At 36.8% G+C, this 27,392-nt stretch overlaps 1 protein-coding gene and 1 non-coding gene across 3 annotated transcripts in view; one reads left to right on the top strand and one right to left on the bottom strand.

Moving 5' to 3' along the window:
• Positions 1-3,586: 3,586 nt before the first annotated feature.
• RNF141 (ring finger protein 141) overlaps positions 3,587-27,392 on the bottom strand; it is a 47,946-nt gene continuing 24,140 nt past the window's right edge. The window contains exons 4-6 of one of the 2 annotated variants that reach the window (XM_032638991.1): positions 16,766-16,947; positions 11,769-11,876; positions 3,587-6,843 (exon numbers count right to left, since the gene is read on the bottom strand). In XM_032638991.1, the coding sequence (XP_032494882.1) occupies positions 6,693-6,843; positions 11,769-11,876; positions 16,766-16,947 (441 nt within the window). In that variant the 3' untranslated portion in view covers positions 3,587-6,692. The remainder of the gene's footprint in view (positions 6,844-11,768; positions 11,877-16,765; positions 16,948-27,392) is intronic. The other variant, XM_032638990.1, reaches the window with a different exon arrangement.
• LOC116758909 lies at positions 22,087-22,193 on the top strand. The gene has a single exon (XR_004351292.1). It is a non-coding gene; the product is annotated as a U6 spliceosomal RNA (small nuclear RNA).

Consider the following 27,392-nt stretch of genomic DNA (forward strand, 5'->3'; position numbering starts at 1 on the left):
AACTTACACCTAAAGCAACTAGAGAAAGAACAAAGAAAACCCAAAGTCAGTAGAAGGAAAGAAATAATAAAGATCAGATTAGAAATAAATGAAATAGAAATAAAACAATAGCAAAGACCAATAAAACTAAAAGTTGGTTCTTTGAGAAGATAAAATGGATAAACCTTTAGCCAGACTCATCAAGAAAAAGAGAGGATGCAAATTAGTAAAATCAGAAATAGGGGAAATCACAACTGACACTGCAGAAATACAAAGGATTATAAGAGACTACTGCAAACAACTATGTGCCAATAAAATGGACAACCTCAAAGAAATGGACAAATTCTTGGAAAGGTACAATTTTCCAAGACCGAACCAGGAAGAATTAGAAAATATAAGCAGACCTATCACAAGTAATGAAATTGAAACTAATTAAAAATCTTCCCAAAAAAGTCTAGGATCAGATGGCTTCACAGGTGAATTCTAGCAAACATTTAGAGAAGAGCTAACACTGACCCTTCTCAAACTCTTCCCAAAAATTGCAGAGGGAGGAACACTCCCAAATTTGTTCTACGAAGCCACCATCACCCTGATACCAAAACCAGACAAAGATACAACCAAAAAAGAAAATTACAGACCAATATCACTGATGAACACAGATGCAAAAATCCTCAACAAAATACTAGCAAACAGAATCCAACAACACATTGAAAGGATCATACACCCTGATTAAGTGGGATTCATTCCAGGGATGCAAGGATTCTTCAATATACACAAATCAATCAATGTGATACACCACATTAACAAATTAAGTAATAAAAACCATATGATCATCTCAATAGGTGCAGAAAAAGCTTTTGACAAAATTCCACACACATTTATGATAAAAACTCTCCAGAAAATGGGCATAGAGGGAACCTACCTCAACATAATAAACGCCATATATGACAAACCCACAGCAAGCGTCATAATGATGAAAAACTGAAAGCATTTCCACTAAGATCAGAAATAAGGATGTCCACTCCTGCCACTCTTACTCAACATAATTTTGGAAGTCCTAGCCACAGCAATCAGAGAAGAAAAAGAAAAGGAATACAAATTGGAAAAGAAGAAGTTAAACTGTCACTGTTTGCAGATGACATGTATACTATACTATACATAGAAAATCCTAAAGATGCCACCAGAAAACTACTTGAACTAGTCACTGAATTTGGTAAGGTCGCAGGATACAAAAATTAATGCACAGAAATCTCTGGCAGTATACAGTAACAATCTATACAGTAACAACGAAAAATCAGAGAAATCAAGGAAACAATCCCATTTACCACTGCAACAAAAAGAATAAAATACCTAGGAATAAAGCTGCCTAAGGAGGTGAAAGACTTGTACTCAGGAAACTATAAAACACTGATGAAAGAAATCAAAGATGACATAAACAGATGGAGAAATATACCATGTTCTTGGATTGGAAGAATCAATATTGTGAAAATGACTATACTACCAAAGCAATCTACAGACTCGATGAAATTCCTATCAAACTACCAATGGCATTCTTCACAGAATTAGAACAAAAAATTTTACAATTTGTATGGAAACACAAAAGACCCCGAATAGCCAAAGCACTCTTCCAAAAGAAAAACAGAGCTGGATGAATCAGGTACCCGACTTCAGACTATACTACAAAGCTACAGTAATGAAGACAGTATGGTATTGGCACAAAAACAAATATAGATCAATGAACAGGATAGAAAACCCAGAGATAAACCCATGCACATATGGTCACCTAATCTATGACAAAGGAGGAAAGAACATATAATGGAGAAAAGACAGCCTCTTCAATAAGTGGTGCTGAGAAAACTGGACAGCTACATGTAAAAGAATGAAATTAGAACACTCCCTAACACCACAGCCAAAAATAAACTCAAAATGGATTAAAGACCTAAATGTAAGACCAGACACTATAAAAACTCTTAGAGGAAAACACAGGAAAATCACTCTTTGACATAAACCACAGCAAGATCTTTTTTGACCCACCTCCTAGAGTAATGAAAATAAAAACAAAAATAAACAAATGGGTCCTAATAAAACTTAAAAACTTTTGCACAGCGAAGGAAACCATAAATAAGACAAGAAGACAACACTCAGAATGGGAGAAAATATTTGCCAATGAAGCAGTGGACAAAGGATTAATCTCCAAAATATACAAACAGCTCATGGATCTCAATATCAAAAAAACAAACAACCCAATTTAAAAATGTGCAAAAGACCTAAATTTTACCAAAGAAGACATACAGATGGCCAAGAGGCACGTGAAAAGATGCTCAACATCACTAATTATTGGAGAAATGCAAATCAAAACTACAATGAGGTATCACCTCACACCAGTGAGAATGGCCATCGTCAAAAAATCTACAAACGATAAATGCTGGAGAGGGTGTAGAGAAAAGCGAACCCATTTGCACTGTTGGTGGGAATGTAAATTGATACAGCCACTATGGAGAACAGTATGGAGGTTCCTTAAAAAACTAAAAATAGAACTACCATATGACCCAGCAATCCCACTACTGGGTATATACCCTGAGAAAACCATAATTCAAAAGGACACATGTATCCCAATGTTCATTGCAGCATGCTTTACAACAGGACATGGAAACAACCTAAATGTCCAACGATACATGAATGGATAAAGAAGATGTGGTATGTATATACAATGGAATATTAGTCATAAAAAGGAATGAAAGTGGGTCATTTGTAGAGATGTGGATGGACCTAGAGTCTATCATACAGAGTGAAATAAGCCAAAAATAGAAAAACAAATATCGTATATTAACGCATATATGTGGAATCTAGAAAAATGGTACAAATGAACTTATCTGTAGGACAGGAATAGAGACACAGATATAGAGAACGGACTTGTGGACACGGGGGGGACAGGGAGGGTGGGACGAATAGGGAGATTAGGTTTGATATAAATACACTACTGTGTGTAAAATAGATAGTGGGAACCTGCTGTATAGCACTGGGAGCTCAGCTTGGTGCTCTGTGATCTAGATTGGGGGGGCGGAGGGGAGGGCATGGGGGGGAGGGAGGTCCAAGAGGGAGTGGATATTGGTATAAATATTGCTGATTTACTTCACTGTAGAGCAGAAACTAACAACATTGTAAAGCAATTTTGCTACAATAAAAAAAAAGAAAATCTCAAGAAAAAAAGTATAACTGCAATAAAAGGAACACTCATCAGACATAGTTCCTTGAAAATTTTTATACCTTCAACCTCTAAAGGAATATGTGATTAGAAAGAGGATGCCAAAGAGTTAAGACAATAAACAGCTGCAAGATTATCAAAATATATCTGAGGGGGCGTTTATGTCTTTGATACCAAAATGTGTACTTCTCCATGACAATATACATTATTAACTGCTACTCCTTCTTATAAATGGCTTTCCACTTCTCAGCACTAAGATTCTAGCCTGCTTCTCTAATTACATTCTTTTATCTTAGAAATGATCTTATAAGGTAAACATCAAAACCACCATAGGGTAAAGTATTTTATCGATTATTTTTACTATTCAGTAGGGTAACAAAAGACCATGAAAACAAATGAAAGTCTGTTGCTGACTCTTTATATTATATTGTCATTGTGTTGCCCATTTTAAATGTGGGTGAACAGCTGATTTCCCTAATCTCCAAGTAGTTTTCTTATTCCTAGACAGACAAAGTAAGCTGGACTTACTTAATGAAGAAAAAAACAGTGGAAAGTGCAATTCTTTGGACTACCTTTTAATGAATCCAACTTTCCAGTGATAAAAATCACTGAACCAAAATATATTTTCAAGCAGCCTTATTACCCCTACATATATTAGATATAAGGAAATTGAGTCTAATTTGAAATGAGTTTTAAAACATAGCACAAAAACATTACAATCCCCCAGAGCACAATACAAAATAGTCCTCTAAGGAATATAAACACAGTATATAAGAATGTGAAACTACATGATAAGAAAAAAAAATCTCTTCAATTAGCTAAAATTTACTTGCTAAAGATTATTGCACAATATGTCAGTTTGCCCTAAGAATAAAACAGATACTATTATTTTCAATGTCTAAATTCAGTACATAGTCAAATCCACTTTCTCAAACTAAAGTTCTACAGTATTATGAGTAAACCCTTTGTTATTGGGTTAAGATAGGGAAACTTTATAACTTATAAAACAAATTTCTTAAGAGTTCATGAAACCACTTCATAAATCCTAGAAGGCACACATATTTCCTATCATAGTAAGTGCGTTTAAGTACTTCATATTTAAAAAGGACAAGCTGTACAGAATACAAAAAGTATACATTTCATCCATTAAACAAATTTATAACTTCTATGATTAGCTATTACAGTAGAACCTACCTAACATTCACATCTAAAGAATTATCACCCAGTTTAATGGAGTGAGCAAAAAACTGTGCTCCTTTATTTGATAAGGCTAGTAAAAACGTTTAATTTCACAGTAGATCAGTTAGTGTCTTGGAGCTCATATTGGAAAATAAATAAAAGGTTTGGGCAATATCAAGTCACTGGGCTCACTGTTAAATAATTCCTTGAAAGGTGAAGGATTCTGGGGGATAAAATCATTGGCTATACCTGGAAAGATCCAAAAATCAGTAAAGCCACTTTGTTCATTTTCAGAAACATTCTTAAATTGGGCAATCTGAATGAGACTCAGAAAATCTAATCCATAAAGACAATTTAAAATCTTAGAGCTGGAAAACACCTCAGAGGATTCTGTCTCAAGGTTTTCAAAATAGGTTCCATGGAGTACTAAGAATCCATGGAGGAGATTCAGAGTTCTGGATTTTGACTTGAATTATTTAATTCTTTTGAAAAAAAATTTTAAAAACAAGTCCCATCATACAACTGTATTACTCATCAGATTCCAATATACTGGTAATCACCAGTGCATTAATACGTTTTCATTGGTTGACTTCATAAATATTTAGTTATTATGGTATATAAAGTTCATATAAGGAAATTTATAATGATAAAATGACATTTAGTGGGGTAGGGTGTGTGTTCATGCATGTGCAGCACGTGTGTGTAAAGGTTCTGAGTAAGATTTTTACTTGAAAAAAAAGTTCTATTGCTGAAATAAAGTGTGAAAACCACAGATAAAGTCTGTTTCTAAAGTAAGAACCTACAAACCAGAGGAAGGGGCTTTCTCTAGGTCACACAGCCATCAAGTGCACTGCCAGGTTGATAGGCTACAGCCCCCAGTACTCTACTTACATAAGCGTCCATAGCAAGTGTTTAGCTATTTGGTACTGAGCTGCCCCCATCATGAATGTCAACCAATTAGTTATCAGTATTTTTGGGGTAAAATCAAGCTACCTTTTGTCAGACATTTTTCCTAAAAATGAATTACTTAATTTGCATGCCTATTAAAGTCCCTAGTATCCAAAAATTCTGCTGTCGATAAGCAGCAACTTAAATTGTATACTTTGGTACTCTGGAAAATAGTAACATTTGCAATTTACCAATAATAAATCAGAAAAGTTACATGGAATGTTAAAATACTTTTTAAAGACATCAGGCCCTAGTTTATTATATGCTGAAATGTTAGCTTAAAATAAAAAATTTTACTTTATAAGCAAAATTTTTAAAAAATGGTTCAAATGCCACTGAACATAACTATACTCTTTCAGGGTATTTCAAATAAAATGCAGTGAAACAGTAAGTCAAATTAATCTCCTAACTTTCAGAGGTGTTTTATGTACATATGGTTAAAAGGCTACACCCTATTTTCTTCTCTCTTAATCTAAGAAATTTGAAGACTTTGGGACCTCAGAAAGATGCCTTCAAATTAAGAAAATAAAAGCACCATAAACCAATATTGAATGATTTATCATAATTTGGACATAAAATTTAGGGTCTGTGATGAAGAAAAACTTCCATCTGAAATGGCAAGATACATACGTATTATCAAAAGCTATTTAGAAGTTTCCCAGCTGTGGAAAGCATTTCCAGAATAGCCAAGAAGATTCTCCAGCAGAAATCCATTTACAAGGCAAAGTCCTGCCCAAGTTTATAGTCCTAATCCAAATTATACAGCATGGGGGAGGGGGGAGAAGACTTTTAAGTGAAAAGCATGTAGTTCCAAAACACTTAAAGTTATGAAATAATTGTGGATTATTTCAAGTAAAAACTATAAAAGGAGCAATAGCTAACCACAAGGGGGCATACATACTCCTTAGATTCCAGCAGTAAGACTAATTTAAGTAGTAACATGCACTTTGATGTATTCTACATTTTCAGTCATTTAAGATTTTCTCTCAGATGCCTACAGCTTTTTAACATTCAAGGTTTATTTTAAACCTAACTAAATAGATTCCAGGATACTCTTGCCCTGAAAAATAATAGTATTTCAGAAGCCCCTGGAAATGTCGCTGTTACCTCAGCAAAGGATTCAAGAGCAATTAGTCCTAATATATATTAGAACAGATAAACAATAGGAAAATATGGTCTAAAACAGTAGCAAGTTTTAGTTTACCATAAATGGAAGACATGGAAAGTTTATCAAAGGAAATGGACAAATTGTCAGAATAGTGAAAATAAGAGGGTGGGGAAAATTGACTTCTCTGTGTCTGTCCTACAACATCCCTGCATTCTTCCGCCATGACCAAAGTGTTTGTAGCCCACATTAGCAACAGAACACTTCACCCCAAGGTCATGGCCTATGGGGCTGGCCTGCCTCATCAGCCATGTTAAGAATATAGTTAGCCATATCATCTTCAGTGGGTGCATCTGACACCACCCAAGATTCATTTGCTTCAGTCATCTGTAGGCGGCAAATCGGGCAATTCCTGTGTCGATCACTCCTATTAGAGAAGTCAAATAACAGTTTGTTTTCTTTTTCTGTTTAAAAAATGGATTTGGAACAATACATGTACATGTTTTTTTTAAAGTAAACAGCATAAAAGTATATAGTGAAAAATATATCTCTTCCTCCTATCCCAGTCTTTAATTATTATCCCCAGAGGCAACCACTGTTACCAATTTCTTATACATTCTTCTAGAGATAGACCAGGCATGACCAAGCTTGTGTGTATCTATACATCACTGCTCTTTTTACAAGTATCAGCACCTGTTAGAGCTGTCTATTCAAAATAAACATACACTGTTTGGATAGGCCATACTTCATTTAACTTATCTCCCATAGAAGGACATTTAGGTTTTTTCTTATCTTTTGCTGCTATAAACAATGGAATGGAAGCATTCAAGGTTTAAAATAATAAATGAACTTTACATGCAGAATAATTTTGGGGGGAGGAAAGAGCTTATATATAATCACTTAAATCAGATTATGTTTTCCAAAGGGATTTTTTTGTCTTGTCAAACATTATTTTGGAAATTTCAAAAATAACATATTTGAGCCAGAAACATGTCATAGAGGGAAAATATTTTTCTCTTCATCTCTCAGTGAAGTCTGAGACCAAAGTAATTAAATTATATCAATTGCTCCTTGGCTTCTGTGCAAAAATTTAGAAATCTGTTCCAAAAACTCAATGTGAAAGTAGAGCTGGCATATATAATTCAGATTCATTTCTGGTTCCTCAGAGATATTTTTCAAGATAATTGTGTGCTTTTCTGTGCACAAAAGTTACAATTTTAAAACAGTCAGTTTCTGGCCAATAGGGAACAGATTTATCTTCCCACTTGAAACAACTAAAACACTGGACAAAATACATGAAATAATGGTTTTCAACACTAAGCATAAGATGACAAAAGATTATAACCCTGGAGAGATAGGAAGCAAAAGAAGGTGAGCCCTATAATTGCCCAGCTTACTGCCCTTGAGAGTTTCCAGGCTACAGAGCAAGCAGGGGAGACTGAGATGGAGCCCGGTAGACTCCCTGAGTTGACAAGTCAGAGCTGAGGACCTCGGGAAGCCAAAGCAGCTAGAGTTCATAGGGTGGAGTACTGCAAAGGAGAAAGCTACACAAAGGGAGAATCCCAGAGTCTACTGAAGGTCCCCGTAGATAGATTCAGGAGAGTAATGATCAGTGTGTGCATGTGAGGAAACTACTCAAGGCTGTGGAATCACCCAAAAGTGATTTGAGGGAACAGTAACCAAAGCTCACACAGGGCCTGGGACATTGCCTGTTCCCACCAGCCAGAGTGGAAAACCTCATAATTTATGGAGCATTGGGTAGAGTACTCTGAAGTCTTGTCTCATTAGTGGGGCATAATTAGCTTCTAAACTAAACATCATTCTGGTCCTGCCTAACAAACCATAAAAGCAAGACTCAAAAGGATTAAACTGTTTCCAAGTAACTATATTCCAGAACAAAGCTCAAGAATATTTATACGTATACAAAAATATCCAGTACCCCAAAAGGTAAAAAAATCACAATGTCTGGCACCCAGTTAAGAACTACCAGTCATACAAAGAAGTATAAAAATACAACCCAAAATGAAGAGAAAAATCCATCAAAAGTAATCCAGAACTCACACAGATATTAGAATTAGCAGCAAGAAAATGAAAGGTTATGATAATTATATTCCATATATTAAAAAAGTAGAGGAAAGACAAACATATTAAGCAGAGATTGGAAGATATTAAAAACTTAAACTTCTGGATGAAAACTAAGAAATCTCAAGAAAAAAATACACTGGGTGGGATTAATGGCAAGTTAGACATTGCAGGAAAAAAAGATTAGTGAATTGAAAAGATATAGCACTATTAACTATCCAAAATGAAATACAGAGAAAATGACTCAAAAAAGAAGGAAAGGGCTTCCCTGGTGGCGCAGTGGTTGAGAGTCCACCTGCCGATGCAGGGGACACGGGTTCGTGCCCCGGTCTGGGAGGATCCCACATGCCGCGGAGTGGCTGGGCCCATGAGCCATGGCTGCTGGGCCTGCATGTCCGGAGCCTGTGCTCCGCAATGGGAGAGGCCACAGCAGTGAGAGGCCCATGTACCGAAAAAAAAAAAAAAAAAAAAAAAAGAAGGAAAATAGCATCAGTGAACTGTGGGACAACCTAAAGTGGTCTAATACATTAGTAACTGGAGTCTCAGAAGGAGAGGGGACAAAAGAAAATAGAAAAAAATATTTGAGAAAATACTGGCTGAAAAATTTCCAAAACTGATGATACTATAAACCTACAAATCCAAGGAGCTCAATGAACCCTAAGTGCAAGGAACATGAAGAAAACTAACGCACATCAATCAAATTGCTCAAAATCAGTGATAAAGGGAAAAAAACCTTAAAAGCAGCCAGAGAAAAAAAGGCACATTACCTACAGAGGAAAAATGATGAGGATGAGAGCAGATTTCTCACAGGAAATGATGTAAGCAAGAAGGGGGGAAGCAACGTCATTAAAGTACTGAGAGAAGAAATATCAGTATAGAATTCTATATCCAGAAAAAATATCTTTCAAGTGTTTTTCACACACTTGATAAAATCCTATGGAATCTACAATAAAGCTATAAGAGCTAATAAATAAATCAGTAAGGTTGCACGATAGATTGATACACAAAATCTGTTTATTGCTAGTACATAGAAATACAATAATCAGAAACTGAAATTTAAAAATACCATTTAAAGTAGCATAAAAATTATAAAATACTTAGGGATCAATCTGTCAAGGATATGCAATACAGGAAACTACGAATATTGATGACAGAAATTAAAGAAGACCTAAATAAATCGAGAAATATACTGTGATGTGGGTTGGAAGACTCAGTATTGTTAAGAAGTTAACACTCTCAAAATTATTTAATGCAATCCCAATCAAAATTCTTATAGCTTTTTTGTAGAAATTGACAAGCTGATTATACAGTTCACACTGAAATGCAGATCTAGAAAAGCCAAAACAACTTTGAAAAAGAACAAAGTTGGAGGATTAACACTCCCTGATTTTAAGACTTACAAAGCTACACTAACCTATGTAGTGTGGTATTGGTGTGAAATAAACAGGTCACTGGAACAGAACAGAGTCCAGAAATAGACTCACCTGTGCTTTAACAACTGATTTTTAACAAAGGTGAAGAGGCAATTTAGTGAAGAAAAGATAGTCTTTTCAACAAATAGTGCTGGAGCAACTGGAAAGCCATGTAAGCGTAAAATAAAAATTTTTTGATCCACATATCACAGCATATACAAAAATTAACTCAAAATAGATCATAGACCAAAATGTAAAACCTAAAAACTATAAATCTTTTGGAAGAATAAATGGAAGAAAACCTTTGACCTTGGGTTACACAAAGATTTCTTAGATATGACGGTAAAAAAAATCATTATCCATTAATCACAAACTGAGAAATTGGACTTCATCAAAATTAAAAACGTCTACTCTTTGAAAGACATTCTTAAGAGAATGAAAAGATAAATCACAGAGTGGGAGAAAATATTTGCAAATCATATATCTGATAAAGGACATGTATCCATAATACATAAAGAACTCTCAAAACTTAATACAAAACAACCCAATAAAGAAATGGGCAAAAGATCTGAATGAATACTTCACCAAAGATGAAATACATACAGATGGAAAATTAGCATAAGAAAAGATGCACAGCATCATCAGTCAGGAGGGAAAGGCAAATTAAAACCACAGTGAGACACCACAACACATCTATTAGAATGGCTACAATTAAAAGGACTGACAAATACCAAGTACTGGCAAGGTTGTGTGGCAAGTGGAGCTCTCATACACTGCTGGTAGGAGTGTAAAATGTCACAGCCACTTTGGAAAACAGTGGGCAGTTTCTTAAAAAGTTAAACATATACCTACCGTATGATCTAGCCATTCCACTTCTAGTTATTTATCCAAGAAAAAAACAAAATGTATGTCCATAAAAGCAGTTGTCCACAAATGTACATTTAAAGTATATATAAAGGCAGCTTTATTTGTAATAGCCAAAAATTGAAAACAACCCAATGTCCATCAACAGGTGAATGGATAATAAATAAGCTGTGGTATATCCATACAATGAATACTACTCAGTAATAAAAAGGAAGGAGCTACTGATACATACTACAACATAAGTAAATCTTGAAATAATTATAATGAATGAAAAAAGCCAGACAAAAAAAGAGTACATACTGTATGATTCCATTTATAAAAATTATAGAAAATCCAAATTATTTTATAGTGATTGAAAGCATATTAGTGGTTGTCTGGGGACTAAAAGAAGGGGTGGGGGGAAGGAGACCTTACAGTGGGCATGAGGTAACTTTTGGGAGTGACAGATTTGTTCATTACCTAGATTGTGATGATGATTTTTATGGGCATATACATATATCAAAATATATCAAATTGTACGTTAAATATATGTAGTTATAACTGACATATTGTATGTCAATTATAAATTCTCCTGAACACTTGATTCTTATTTTGTAAAATAATGAGCTTGACTAGCTATTCTCTAAAGTTCTCTCCAGGTCCAATATTCAATATTCAAGGATTCATATTATTCTTTCTAATCATATATGGAGGAAAAAAGTAGAAATGAGGAGGAAAATAGAAGAAAAGGCGGAATGTTTGATTCTAGACTCTAGTCAGGCACAAATCTCCTTACAGCAAAAATAAATTGTCAAAACTAAGATACATCCCCACATTTTATAAACTTTAGGTATAAAAATATTTTAACCAGTAGGAGGCATGTCATAAAATCCAAAGTACTAAAGAACAAAATCTCTTATACTTAACTATAATATTTTTGCATTTTTTGAAGTTTATTCATATACACTCTCCCTCTTGATCTTGGCCTAACCTATGAAGGCAGCAGATTACTTACCACTTGTCAATGCACTTCTGACAAAAGCTGTGAGCACAAGGCAGAATGAGGTCAGCTCGACCATCCATACAGATACAACACTCCTCCTCGTCAGTCAGCTGCTTTACCCTGCAATGTGAAAACTGAGCTGGAGCAATGATATTCTCTGTTGTCACTGTGCAGTAAACTTTGTTTCCATTGCCTTAAAAAGCATTATCAAGCATCTATGTGCCCTCAACATAAAGCACAATATGACTCATGCAATATCAGAGTAAATTAACTTATCTTTTAGGGATAGCAAATATATTAGGGAAGAAGTACTAGAGGGGCAAATTCCATAAAGAAAGGACTGGATAAAAGATAAATCCTGAGATGGTTAAAAGGAAAATATGGACCAAAACTGAAAAATAACTTAGCCCATTTTAATCATATTGAATTTTTATAAATGAATTCAACCAATATATGATTTATGCACCATGCAGGATACAAAGCTTTCTAAAACAGGGGTCCCGCCAACAGGGTCTTGTTATGCTACTGCTGATAATGGGCATATAAGTGAAAGAATAGCTTAGTCTTAAGGATCAGGTGCTTGCTATATGAAATACAAAAAGAGTTAGAAAGCAAAGTTATTTGTCCTCAAAGAGCTCTTTCATCTTGGGAAGAAAAGAGATATTGAACCTTCTACTCCAGCCACAATTCTGAATGCCCCTGAATGAGCCAAGGACCTTTGTATGTGGTGTTTTCCTTTCCTGGCATACCCTTGTGAGTTTGGTAAACTCCAACCTCAGTTACTCAGCTCAAGATACCATCTTCTCTATGCTCTCAAAACCAACATTTTCCTCAGTTAAAGGACTTAAATACTGTATTTTAATTAGCTATTTATTGTTGGTCTATCCATACACTGTAAGCTCTTTGAATACAAGGAGTTTGTCTTAGGTTCTCAATACATGTTTCTTGAAGTGATTTTAATTTGCTTTTAATCTTTGTGCTATTCTGTAATTTTTAGGTTTACTTCATCAAGCATGTACTACTTTTATAATTATACAAAAATTAAATGTTTCAAAGTATAGCCACTGGACTATAAGCTTCTTGAGGGTAGGAACTATCTCTAACATGTTTTTATTCCCTGCTGTGCTTATACCACTGTATATAAGACACTATATAGTACTTTAAAGTCTGTCAATTTGTATATAGAAGATAAGCAAATGTCAAATGTGCATTACATGTAGTAAGTGCTAAGTAAAGAAGGAAGAAATGAGTATATTTCAAACTTGTCAGAAAGATGAGGTAGAAAAAAGGATAGGATTTCGACAGACAGAGGACGTTCTATGTGAATAAACAAAGCTATAGAGGTAGGAAAAAAAACCCCCAAAACTCTGTATATGTGTGTAACAAGGAGGCTAGCATCATGCTCCGGGGAGAAAAATAAGAGAAAAGATTGCTTAAGTATAGCAGAGATAATCTGATCCTTGTATGTCAAAATAATAAGTTTAAACTTGTTCTGACAGAGTTTAATCAAGGGGAAAGTGAACCCCCATTGGAAATAATGCTGTAGGAGATTAACTGGGAGAGCAGTATGGAGGACAGTCTAGAGGAAGGAACACCAATCAGATCCTTATTTCAGCAATTCACCTGGGAGATAATTAGGGCCTGGTCTAAGCAGCATTACAAAAGACAAATCATCAGGATGTGGTAATAGATTAAATGCCATGCTTTAGCAATGCATAAAAGAGGGCAGCCCCTGAATTGAAATGGGGAAACTTAATGAAACCCTAGATGGATGTGGATCTAATGTTATTTGAATTTTTCTATATCTATTCATTTAAATGTTTAAATGCCTTTTAGGTGCCACATATTGTGCCAGACTCAGAAGAACCAGGGTCTCTGCTCTTGAGGAGTTTACAATTTATGTCTAAGGACATGGACTTGGGTGTCAGTAGCAGAGAATATAATTGAATCCATAAACAGTGACAGAGTCCTGAAGGTTAGAGTTTAAAACTGAGGAGTAGAGGGTTACAAAGAACAGCATTCTGGATGGAGGTGAAAGAAAGAACAGGAGACACAGAAGCAGCCAGTAGAAGCTGTACTATGTTCACTTTTCTTGCTACCTTCCTAGCAATACAGTGACCAGAAGAAGGAAGGAGGAAGAGTCTTGCTCTGTTTGTCCTTATTAGACCACTTGTAAAGTGGAGAATTCAGTTCTCTGCCCCCTACCCTGAAAGACAAATTGACAAATAAAAGATCATCCAGGAAAGCCTCTGGGATATAGAAGAGACCTATACAAACAAAGGCCGAAGGAACTGGGGAGGCTTATCCTGGAGAACAGAGGCTCAGTGAGAATTTGATTTCTGTTTTCAAGTATTTGAAGGGCTGAAAGAGAGGACAGACTTGTTTGGTGGATTTCCAGAGGGCAGTGTCACTGAAATAAGTAGAATACAGTAATAATTTAAGAATAATGATAGTTAACTTTTACAGACTTTTTTTTTTTATGGGCCAGGCACTGTTCCAAGCATTTTATATATTTAATTTATTTATTTTTGGCTGTGTTGGGTCTTCGTTGCTCTGCGCAGGCTTTCTCTAGTTGCGGCGAGCAGGGGCTACTCTTAGTTGTGGTGCGCGGGCTTCTCATTGCGGTGGCTTCTCTTATTGTGGAGCATGGGCTCTAGGCGTGCGGGCTTCAGTTGTGGCTCATGGGCTCTAGAGCGCAGGCTCAGTAGTTGTGGCACATGGGCTTAGTTGCTCCGTGGCATGTGGGATCTTCCCAGACCAGGGCTCCAACCCATGTCCCCTGCGTTGGCAGGTGGATTCTTAACCACCGCACTACCGGGGAAGTCCCCAAGCATTTTACATATATTAACTCACTTAACTCTCCCAAGAGTCCTATGAAGTAGATCTTATCATTGTCATCCTCTTTTAAAAGATGAGGAAACTGAGGAAAGAGAGTTTAATAACTTGTCCAGAGTGACATAGTAAGGAGTAGAGCCAGGATTTGAACACAAGCAATTTGGTTCTAGAATCTGTGCTGTGCTGCCTTAGGAGAGCCAGATTTTGTCTCTGAGGAAAATAAGGCAAAAGGGAAAATTACATAGTGATTAAAGTTATTTGTGAATCAAAAGGCTTGCCTTTCTGAGGCAGTGAGTCCCTTATAGCTGCAGGTGTTCATGTACAAGCTGGACTACCACTTGGCTAAATGTGGTTAAGTCTCACTATGTAAAGTGCTATCCATGGATGAGCAGTAGTGACAACACCTGGGAACCTGACAGAATCTCAAGCTCCTTCTCAAAACCAGTGAATATTAAAGTTTAAGAAGCACTCTAGTATAGGATCTTCCTGCACCAGAGAGTACTAATGCAGAGGTTGCGAGCATGGCTGTATTGCCAGACAGGCCAGAATGTGAATCTCAGCGAGGCCAATTTCTAGCTGTGTCATTTATTTGTCTAAACCTCAGTTTCTACATCTGTAATGAACCAATAATTGTATTCCTATGGGGTTGTTGTGATTTAATGAGTTTATACGTGTAAAGCACTCATCACAATGCCTAATACCCTACAAGTACTTAATAAATATAAACCACTAATAGAAATAGGCACCAGATGTAAGGCTGAACCAAATAAATACCTCTTAAGATCCCTCTCAACTTGAAAAGTCTGTTTTTCTATGAACTAAGTGTATCAGCGTGTAACAAAAAAACCCAAAAAACATACAAAGGCAAGAAGCAGCCCTAACCTACCAATCAGGCATTGAGTTTCCCAGTCTCAAGGGCACATGAAAAGGAATAACTCTTACCTCCTTCATTACAATGACTGCAATAAGAAAAAAGTATTACTTTCAATTAATTTGCTACCATCGAGCTTAGTAAATACTATTTACTAGTAAATACTATTGTCAACTTTCAAAATACTCAAAAAAAAAATCACCATTCTGAAGAGGGAGAGGAAAAAAAGCAGGAAATCAGACGCCTGTCTTTGAAAGATTAACTTTACAAAATACAGGAAAGATAAGCCAAAATCCTGCCTATAATACTCTAAAACTCATTTGGCATTTCATCAGCAACACTTGTACAGCCCAAATGTAGAAAACCAAACAATCCTATTAAAGATAAACAGGAAATGATAAGTTAAAATACAATCTTACTACAACATAGTATTTGGAAACCAGGTGGTTAAGAATGGATCGGAAAATGCAACTGTAAATGGAGCAATAAAAAAGAAGTTCTTGCTAACCATATTCTTAACTTGAAGTTAAAAGACACTGTCAATTCAGATTTGTGCTGTCTACCCTGTATGACAATAAGACAGGATGTCAACATGTCTTGACCCACATAAGGCTTTTTCCAATGAGGCATTTATAAAGTTAAATTATGGTCATGGTTGTCAAATGGCAACAGGTGGGAGTTTTCACATGCCAAAAGCATTATAGAGAAGGAAAAGAAAGTTTAGATAGAACAATAATATATTAGGCCTGAGTAAACAAGCACCATCACAGAAAATGCTGTCTGACTTCATTTCCTTCTGGTAACTCAGTACATGCAATATGTGCACCAACTACTTGTTCATTCCTGAATGGACTGCCAAGTCCTGGAGACAGTATTTACAATGTTAATGCTCCAATTAGTCAGATATCTTTAAGAAAAACTGGAATGGTTTTGCCAGATTCTTGGACCTAATTCCCTGAAGAGCTTTGATTGTCTAAGAACCTAAATGACTATTATAAGAGAGGTATTAACTATATCCTTTGTCATTAAATGCAAGCAAGTAGAGCGGAGAGTGGATTCATGGAAACTAGATCGACAGAAGCATTACCTGGTGTGAGCCACTTTAGTTTTTCTTTAATTTGGCACTCTAACAATGTCCTGAAACACAGAATAATCCAAAAGCAGATCTGGGATATAATATCAACTGAGACAAAAAGTAATGTGATTTAAGATGTCACGGAGAACACCAGCAAAAACATTAATGCGATTTCAGTACTTTGCATGTTGGAAAATAAGAGAAACATGGTATTTATGAACTGTATACCTTCCCATCCAAAGACTAGCCTGACAAGATGTTACAGATGATGAGTTTTCATCAGGGTCTTCAGAGGTGGAGCTCTGTGCCAATACTCCTGCTGCTTGACTTGTGATGTCTTTATAAAGCTGAATAAACTGGTACAAATTCATGATCCGTGATGCTTCCACAATGCCACTGCTTTTGTTAATCTAAAAATACAAAGAAAATGAAAAAAAAAGTTGATAATTTTTTTGATCGATTTTTCCCAAAAAAGGGGAACAAATATTTAGTCAAACATCCTAGGAAACAGAAGTTTTCAAAGTTTGCAAATTACCTAACAAGAGAGCAAGAGTCTGAGCAAATGAATAATATCATGTCCCCTACATTTGTGGGGTTCAAAATATACAATATTATATCATGTGATACTCAAAATAACCTGTAGGGTTGATTAGCCATCATCCTGTTTAGTTGTTGAGGTCAGGCAACTTTCCCAGAATTAAGAAACTAATTTTAGAGATCAGTATTGACAATCCTTTTCATTTTAATTTATTTAAAGAATTTTTTTTAAATTAAGGTTCAGTTTTTAAAAATATTTATTTATTCATTTATCATTTATTTTGGCTGTGCCGGGTCTTAGTTGCGGTATACAGGATCTTCGTTGTGGCACGTGGGATCTTTAGTTGCAGCATGCATGTGGGATCTAGTTCCCCGATCAGGGATCAAACCCGGGCCCTCTGCATTGGGAGTGCGGAGCCTTACCCACTGGACCACCAGGGAAGCCCCTATAGAATTTTTTAATTAAAGTTTTATTTGAATCCAACAACCATATGCCATTCTACTATAACTGAAACAACAGATTTCCTTCTTGAATATCTTAACTTCTATTATATACCAAAACTTACAATCTGGAGACATGAGAAAGTGAAGTACAATAGTTAGGTTATATTAAAAAGACATGATTATAGCAACATTTCAATATTTTGAATAAAATAATAATATTTGTAACTAGCATTTATTAATTATTACTTGAGAAGGCAGTAAGAGAAAAAACAGAATCAAGTATGAATCAGATTCCACTGTGAAAATGGTAGAACCATCTCTAATAATCAGAAAATTCATTAAATTTGGGGAAGGTAAGGTCTCTATAGAGATGTAAATATGTAAGATTCTTTGTAATAGAAGACTATACATGGGGTAGAGAACAAATAAATAGCATTAAAGGTGACAGGAATTTATACAGGCTTACAAAATAAGACTTTCAGAGCTGAGGAAACTGGGCCAGTCTTCCTCTGGAACTGCACAGTTCAGAAATTAGGGAATAATTCATATAAACTTGGTATTTAATAGCAAAGCTCATCAAACTTCAATTTTTTAAATTGAAGTATAGTTGATGTACAATATAAATTACAGGTATATAATATAGTGATTCACAATTTTTAAAGGTTATACTCCATTTATAGTTATTATATTAGCTATATTCCCTGTGTTGTACAATATATTCTTGTAGCTTATTTTATACCTCAAAGTTTGTACCTCTTAATCCCCTCCCTTCATATTGCCCCTACCCACCCACCCCTGCCACTGGTAACCACTAGTTTGTTCTCTATATCCGTGAGGCTTCTTTTTTGTTATATTCGCTACAAACTGTAATTATTATAATCATACAATTCACATAACAAATATTTATCGAGTACCCATTATGTGGGTGTTACACGTACTATGTGCACTGCTCTAGGCACTGGTGACATAGTGTGTAAAAACCAGACAAAAATCCCTGTCTTCATGGAGGTTACACTATAGGTAGGAGAGACAGACAAATAAAATACAGATTAGATAAAATGGAAATAAGTGCTATGGAGAATATTAAACAGAGGAGAGAAAATGCTGAAAGGCTACAGGGAAGGCCTCACAGAGTAGGTGACATTTAGGAACTAAAGAGGTGCACGAATCAGTCATATGGATATCTGGGGGAAAGAGCATTCCAGGATGACAGTCAAGCGCAAAGGCAGAAGTGAACCTGGCAAGGAGCCAAGCGTGGCTGGAACAGAATGAGAGAGAGAGGAGTGGTTGAAGATAGGGTTAGGGAGTGAGGTGGGGACAGAATGTATAGAACTTTGCTGTTCATAGTAATGACTTTGATTTTTACTCCAAGGGCATGGCAAGTCACTGGAGGGTCTTGAGCCAAGGAGTAATAAGATCTAATTTCATTTCAGATTATGAATGGAATAGACTGGTTATTGTGCTGAGACTAGACATAATGGGGACAAGGGCAGAAGCAGGGAGACGAGTTAGAAGGCTACCGGAATAATCCCAGTGAGAGATGATGGTTGCTAGCAATAAGGTGATAGTAATGACAATGGTAAGAGTTGGTTACATTCTGAATATATTTTGAAGAGAAACCTGACAGGATTCACTCACACACTGACTGTGGGGTGGGTATAAGAGAAAAAGAGAAGTCAAGGATGACTCCAAGGTGTTGGTCTAAGTAAAAAGACGGATGAAAATAAAATAATTCATGAAGCTTCTTAACAGCCACCTTAGTCCATAATTTTAATTAACCCATTAGTTTTTCTAATATTATTCCCACAAAATACTCCATTTAAACATTATTTAGATTATTTTTTTATAATGTTTGAGTATAACCGCCACAGCAGATAGCAGATATTCAGGATAAGGTCTTACTGTAAATTGGCTTTCAGTTGCTTAAGATTAAGAAATATAAAATTTCAGTCTACTATCAGCTTTTTATACTGGACTTTAACTCTTTTTTTCTAATGTTAACACTGACTTCTCATAGAGTCTTTCAAAAAGAAACTAAGAAATGCAAACAAAACCTTTCTTTAGATCTAAAATCAAGAAAAATTATACAAATGAAAGGTCTGATTGCCTATGTTTTTAATACTTTTGTTTTTCTAACTTAGAATCTTATTTTAAGGATGATGTTTAATCACCATAAATATATAATGGTTAGAGATACTGAGGCAAAAAAATTTTTTTTGACTAATAGTAAAATCAAACATTAATTCTGTGTTTGCCAAAGAAGAGCAACAGAAAACTAAGGGATCAGAAATCTGCTACATTCATATTCCTACAGTTTTCTACAATTTCTACTGGGCCCTTCAATGTGAGCTGAGGAATTTATAAAACAAAGATGGAGAATGTAATTTAGGTACTATACTATATCAATACACAAGGAAAGCTTCAACCTATCCCAGTCATTTAAAATGAGAATATTTCTTCAACAGATTTTTGTTCACTCAACATATATTGAGTTCTTACCAGGTACTAAGCATTACAGGCTGTAAGAGATACAAGGATGAATCTAGACAGAGTTCCTGCTCTCAGGAGCTTAATATCTTCTAGGGAAACTAAGAACCTAAACAAATAATTTTAGTCATAACGTAAAATTTAATCATGAAGTATAAATAAAGTGCTTTTGGAGTTTAGAAGAGCTAAAAGAATTTCTTTAGGTTAATTTTATGGATGAGATGGTATTTGAGGTGGACCTTTAAGGAGACCTCAAATTTAGAAATGCAGAAATAAAAGATGTGGCAGAAACTACTGGCTGATTATCCAAATGCCATTCCCACTTTTTACTGTGCCAGTAGTGCCCTAATTTTGTTTTGGTGACTACCACTCCCTGAAATGACTCAGGAGTCAATCCTTGTTAGTCTCATCTAAACCAATCACAGTAATCACATCCCCTCTGCCAGTGTAGGTATAAGAAGGGGAATGTGAGCTAATATTGACCCAATGAGTTTGAAAGAGGGATCTGCTAGGTCTTTGAATTGACCAATCGAGGAGCTACTTTATATTAGGGTTTCTTGATAAGTGAGAAAATAAATACTGTTTTTGTTTAAACTGGTGGAATAGGGTTTTTTTGTGACTTGTATCTGATGGCAATTTAAACAACAGAGGAATGGACATTCTAGATGAGGGAACTCAGTGAGCAGAGGCATCGAGATAGGAAAGTAACAGCTATACAGCCTTAAATTAGCTAAGCCTGGTGATTGCAAAAGGGGATAGTGGTAAAACAGAAAAGATAGCTTGGAGCCATATTGTAGAGGGCCTCAAATGCCAGGTCAAAGAGTTGGGACTATTTTGAAGCCAAGGAAGAATTGCTGAGGAATTTTAAACAGAAAAGTGATCTGATGAGAGCTGTGCTTTAGAAAGGTTATTCTCACAGCATCATAAATTAGAACTGATGTGGAGTCAAGATGGCGGTGTAGGAAGACGTGGGGTTAGCGTCTCCCCACAACTAGGGCAACTGCCAGCCAATGGTGGGAGACTCTGACGCCCAAGGAGATGTGAGGAACCCCAAAGTGAATTGGTAGGACGTATGGGGGACTGAGGCGGGAGGACAAGTGGAGGCCAGACAGGATCGGTGTCCCTGAGGCCAGGGAGATCAGGAGAGGCAGGCGGGAGGGACTCTCTGGGAAGAGTGGGAAAGGAGTGGGGGGCAATTGCCCTGCCCATTCGGGCCCGGGGAGCCTGATGAGGTCCCAGGTTGATCCCCTGCCCTCAAAATCCCCTCCAGGCCACGTGGGTCCTTGGAGGTACAGGAGGGAGGCCAGAGGAGATCAGGAGAGGCAGGTGGGAGGGGCCCTCCCAGACCGGAGGAGAGGAGAAGAGGGCGTTTGCCCCACCCATTTGAGCCCAGGAAGCCTGCTGGGCTCCCAGGTGAGGTCTGCTGCCCTCTGAGACCAGGGGTGGGGGGCACACCTGGGCCCCTTCTGTTCCTTGACCCTAAGCTCCACCCCCCACAGCCCACAGGGTCTTTTCCAGCCCTGTGGGTCCTGAGCATTGTCCCTGCCCACCACCCAAACCTCACCAATGTTTAGGCCCCACCCTCCACAGCCAAGGCCTCCCCCCCACCCTTTTTTTTTTCTTTTCCTCCCTCCTCTTTTTTACTATTGTGGTACTGATGTACCTTCTGGTTGTTGATTCATCTATATTTTCATTTTTATATTCTTCCTAACATATCTGTTAGTTTCCTAGTCTAATTTTATTTTTTACTTTGTTATTGTTCTTTTTTTATTTTGCCACCCCAGGTGGCTGGCAGGATCTTGGTTCATGAGCCTGGGGTCAGGCTGAAGCTCCTGTGGTGGGAACTCCGAGTTTGAACCACTGGCTAACAGAGAACCTCAGACCCCAGGGAATATTCATTGGAGCGAGGTCTCATGGAGTTCCTCATCTCGGCAGCAAGACCCAGCTCTAGCCAATAGCCTATAAACCCCAGTGTTGGAAGACTCAGGCCAAACAACCAGTAAGACAGGAATACAACCCCACTCATTAAAAAAAAAAAAAAAAAAAAAAAAAAAAATGAGATGGCAAAAAAACATGTCACAGTGCTCGCTTCAGCAGCACATATACTAAAATTGGAATGATACAGAGAACATTAGCATGGCCCCTGCGCAAGGATGACACGCAAATTCGTAAAGCGTTCCGTATTTTTACATATGTATATGTATAGCTGATTCACTTTGTTATAAAGCAGAAACTAACACACCATTGTAAAGCAATGATACTCCAATAAAGATGTTAAAAAAAAAATATGTCACAGATGAAGGAGCAAGGTAAAAAGCTATAAGACCAAATAAATGAACAGGAAATAGGTAATTTACCTGAAAAAGAATTCACAGTAATGATAATAAAGATGATCCAGAATCTTGGAAATAGAATGGAGGCACGGATTGAGAAAATACAAGAAATGTTTAACAAAGATCTAGAAGAATTAAAGAACAAACAAACAAAGATGAACAACACAATAACTGAAATGAAAAATACTAGAAGGAATCAATAACAGAATAACTGAGGGAGAAGAACGAATAAGTGAGCTGGAAGACAAAATGGTGGAAATAACTGCCAAGGAGCAGAATAAAGAAAAAAGAATGAAAAGAATTGAAGGCAATCTCAGAGACCTCTGGGACAACACTAAATGCACCAACATTCGAATTACAGGGGTCCCAGAAGAAGAAGAGAAAAAGAAAGGGTCTGAGAAAATATTTGAAGAGATTATGGTTGAAAACTTCCCTAACATGGGAAAGGAAATAGCCATCCAAGTCCAGGAAGCACAGAGAGTCCCATACAGGATAAACCCTAGGAAAAACACACCAAGACACATATTAATCAAACTAACAAATTAAATTCATGAAAAAATATTAAGAACAGTAAGGGAAAAACAAAAAATAACATACAAAGGAATCCCCATAAGGTTATCAGCTGATTTTTCAGCAGAAACTCTGCAGGCCAGAAAGGAGTTGAAGGATATACTTAAAGTGATGAAAGAGAAACACCTACAATTAAGATTACTCTACCCAGAAGGATCTGATTCAGATTAGATGGAGAAATCAAAAGCTTTTTCAGACAAGCAAAAGCTAAAGAGAATTCAGCATCACCAAACCACCTTTACAACAAATGCTAAAGAAACTTCTCTAAGCAGGAAACACAAGAGAAGAAAAAGACTCACAAAAACAAACCCCAAACAATTAAGAAAATGGTAATAGGAACATGCATGTCGATAATAACCTTTAATGTAAATGGATTAAATGCCCCAACCAAAAGACACAGACTGGCTGAATGGATAAAAAAACAAGACCCATATATATGCTGTCTACAAGAGACCCACTTCAGACCTAGGGATACATACAGACTGAAAGTGAAGGGATGGAAAAAGATATTCCATGCAAATGGAAATCAAAAGAAAGCTGGAGTAGCAATACTCATATCAGATAAAATAGACTTTAAAATAAAGACTGTTACAAGAGATAAGGACACTACATAATGATCAAGGGATCAATCCAAGAAAAAAATGTAACAATGATAAATATTTATGCACCCAACACAGGAGTACCTCAATACACAAGGCAAATGCTAAAACAACCATAAAAGGGGAAATCGACAGTAACACAATAACAGTAGGGGACTTTTAACACCCCACTTACACCAATGGACAGATCATCTAAACAGAAAATAAATAAGGAAACACAAGCTTTACATGACACAACAGACCAGATTTAATTGATATTTATAGAACATTCCACCTGCAAGTGGCAGAATACACTTTCTTCCCAAGTGCACATGGAACATTCTCCAGGACAGATCACATTTTGGGCCACAAATCAAGCCTCAGAAAATTTAAGAAAATTGAAATCATATCAAGCATCTTTTCTGACCACAACACTATAAGGTTGGAAATCAATTACAGGAAAAAAACTGTAAAAAACACAAATACATGGAGGCTAAACAGTGAGATACTAAATAACCAAGAGATCACTGAAGAAATCCAAGAAGAAATTTTAAAAATACATAGAAACAAATGACAATGAAAACACGATGCCCCAAAACCTATGGGATGCAGCAAAAGCAGTTCTAAGAAATTGCTAAGTTTATAGCAATTCAATCTCACCTCAAGAAACAAGAAAAATCTCAAATAAACAATCTAACCCTACACTTAAAACAACTAGAAAAAGAAGAACAAAGAAAACCCGAAGTCAGTAGAAGGAAATAAATCATAAATATCAGAGCAGAAATAAATGAAATAAAAATGAAGAAAACAATAGCAAAGATCAAAAAAACTAAAAGCTGGTTTTTCGAGAAGATAAACTAAATTGATAAACCCTTAGTTAGACTCATCAAGAAAAAAAGGGAGAGGACGCAAATCAATAAAATGGAAAAAGGAAAAATCACAACTGACACTGCAGAAATACAAAGGACTATAAGAGACTACTATGAACAACTATGTGCCAATAAAACGGACAACCATGAAGAAATGGACAAATTCTTGGAAAGGTACAATTTTCCAAGACTGAAGCAGGAAGAAATAGAAAATATAAACAGACCAATCACAAGCACTGAAATTGAAACTGTGATTAAAAATCTTCCAATAGGGCTTCCCTGGTGGCGCAGCGGTTGAGAGTCTGCCTACCGATGCAGGGGACACGGGTTTGTGCCCTGGTCCGGGAAGATCCCACATGCCGCAGAGTGGCTGGGCCTGTGAGCCGTGGCCGCTGAGCCTGCACGTCCAGAGCCTGTGCTCCGCAACGGGAGAGGCCACAGCAGTGAGAGGCCCGCGTACCACACACACACACAAAATCTTCCAATAAACAAAAGCCTAGTACCAGAGGGATTCACAGGTGAATTCTATCAGACACTTAGAGAAGAGCTAACACCTATCCTTCTCAAACTCTTCCAAAATATAGAAGGAGGAACACTCCCAAACTTATTCTATGAGGCCACCATCACCCCAAAACCAAAACTAGACAAAGATGTCACAAAAAAAGAAAACTACAAGCCAATATCACTGATGAACATAGATGCAAAAATCCTCAACAAAATACTAGCAAGCAGAATCCAACAACACATTAAAAGGATCCTACACCAAGACCAAGTGGAATTTATCCCAGGGATGCAAGGATTCTTCAATATACGCAAATCAATCAATGTAATACACCACATTAACAGATTAAGTAATAAAAACCATATGATAATCTCAATAGATGCAGGAAAAGCTTTCAACAAAATTCAACACCGATTTATGATAAAAACCCTCCAGAAAATGAGCATAGAAGGAACTTACCTCAACATAATAAAGGCCATATATGACAAACCCACAGCCAACATCGCTCCCAATAGTGAAAAACTGAAACCATTTCCTCTAAGATCAGGAACAAGACAAGGTTGCCCACTCTCACTGCTACTATTCAACATCGTTTAGGAAGTCCTAGCCACAGCAGTCAGAGAAGAAAAAGAAATAAAAGGAATACAAATTGGAAAAGAAGAAGTAAAACTGTCACTGTTTGCAGATGACATGATGCTATACATAGAAAATCCTAAAGATGCCACCAGAAAACTACTAGAATTAATCAATGAATTTGCTAAGGTTGCAGGATACAAAATCAATGCACAGAAATCTCTGGCATTCTTATACACCGAAAATGAAAAATCAGAAAGAGAGATTAAGGAAACACTCCCATTTACCACTGCCACAAAAATAAAATACCTAGGAATAAAGCTGCCTAAGGAGGTGAAAGACTTGTACTCAGAAAACTATAAAACACTGATGAAAGAAATCAAAGATGACATAAACAGATGGAGGAATACACCATGTTCTTGGATTGGAAGAATCAATAATATGAAAATGGCTATACTACCCAAAGCAATCTACAGATTCAATGCAATCCCTAACAAACAACCAATGGCATTCTTCACAGAATTAGAACAAAAAATTTTACAATTCGTATGGAAACACAAAAGACCCCAAATAGCCAAAGCAATCTTGAGAAAGAGAAACGAAGTTGGAGGAATCAGGCTTCCAGATTTCAAACTATACCACAAAGCTACAGTAATCAAGACAGTATGGCAGTGGCACAAAAACAGAACTATAGATCAATGGTACAAGATAGAATGCCCAGAGATAAACCCATGCACATATGGGCACCTAATTTACAACAAGGAGGCAAGAACATACAGTGGAGAAAAGACAGCCTCTTCAATAAGTGGTGCTGGGAAAACTGGACAGCTACATGTAAAAGAATGAAATTAGAGGGCTTCCCTGGTGGCGCAGTAGTTGACAGTCCGCCTGCTGATGCAGGGGACGTGGGTTTGTGCCCCGGTCTGGGAAGATCCCACATGCCGCGGAGCGGCTGGGCCCGTGAGCCATGGCTGCTGAGCTTGTGCATCCGGAGCCTGTGCTCCACAGCAGGAGAGGCCACAACAGTGAGAGGCCCACGTACAGAAAAAAAAAAAAAAAAAAAAAGAATGAAATTAGAATACTACCTAACACCATACACAAAAATAAACTCCAAATGGATTAAAGCCTTAAATGTAAGACCAGACATTATAAACCTCTTACAGGAAAACATAGGAAAAACACTCTTTGACATAAGCCACAGCAACATCTTTTTTGACCCACCTCCTAGAGTAATGGAAATAAAAACAAAAATAAACAAATGGGACTTAATTAACCTTAAAGCTTTTGCACAGCAAAGGAAACCACAAATAAGACAAAAAGACAACACTCAGAATGGGAGAAAATATTTGCCAATGAAACAACAGACAACGGATTAATCTCCAAAATATACAAACAGCTCATGGAGCTCAATATCAAAAAAACAAACAATCCAGTTAAAAAATGGGCAGAAGACCTAAATAGATATTTCACCAAGGCAGACATACAGATAGCCAAGAGGCACATGAAAAGATGCTCAACATCACTAATTACTAGAGAAATGCAAATCAAAACTACAATGAGGTATCACCTCACACTGGTCAGAATGGCCATTATCAAAAAATCTAGAAACAATAAATGCTGAAAAGGGTGTGATGAAAAGGGAACCTTCCTGCACTGTTGGTGGGAATGTAAATTGATACAACCACTATGGAAAACAGTATGGAGGTTCCTTAAAAAGCTAAAAATAGAACTACCATGTGACCCAGCAATCCCACTACTGAGCATGTACCCTGAGAAAACCATAATTGAAAAAGAGACATGGGGGCTTCCCTGGTGGCGCAGTGGTTGAGAGTCCGCCTGCCGATGCAGGGGACACAGGTTCGAGCCCTGGTCCGGGAAGATCCCACGTGCTGCGGAGCGGCTGGGCCTGTGAGCCATGGTCGCTGAGCCTGCGCGTCTGGAGCCTGTGCTCCGCAACAGGAG

This window comes from Phocoena sinus, chromosome 8, assembly GCF_008692025.1.
Source record: "Phocoena sinus isolate mPhoSin1 chromosome 8, mPhoSin1.pri, whole genome shotgun sequence".
Taxonomy (NCBI): Eukaryota; Metazoa; Chordata; class Mammalia; order Artiodactyla; family Phocoenidae; genus Phocoena; species Phocoena sinus.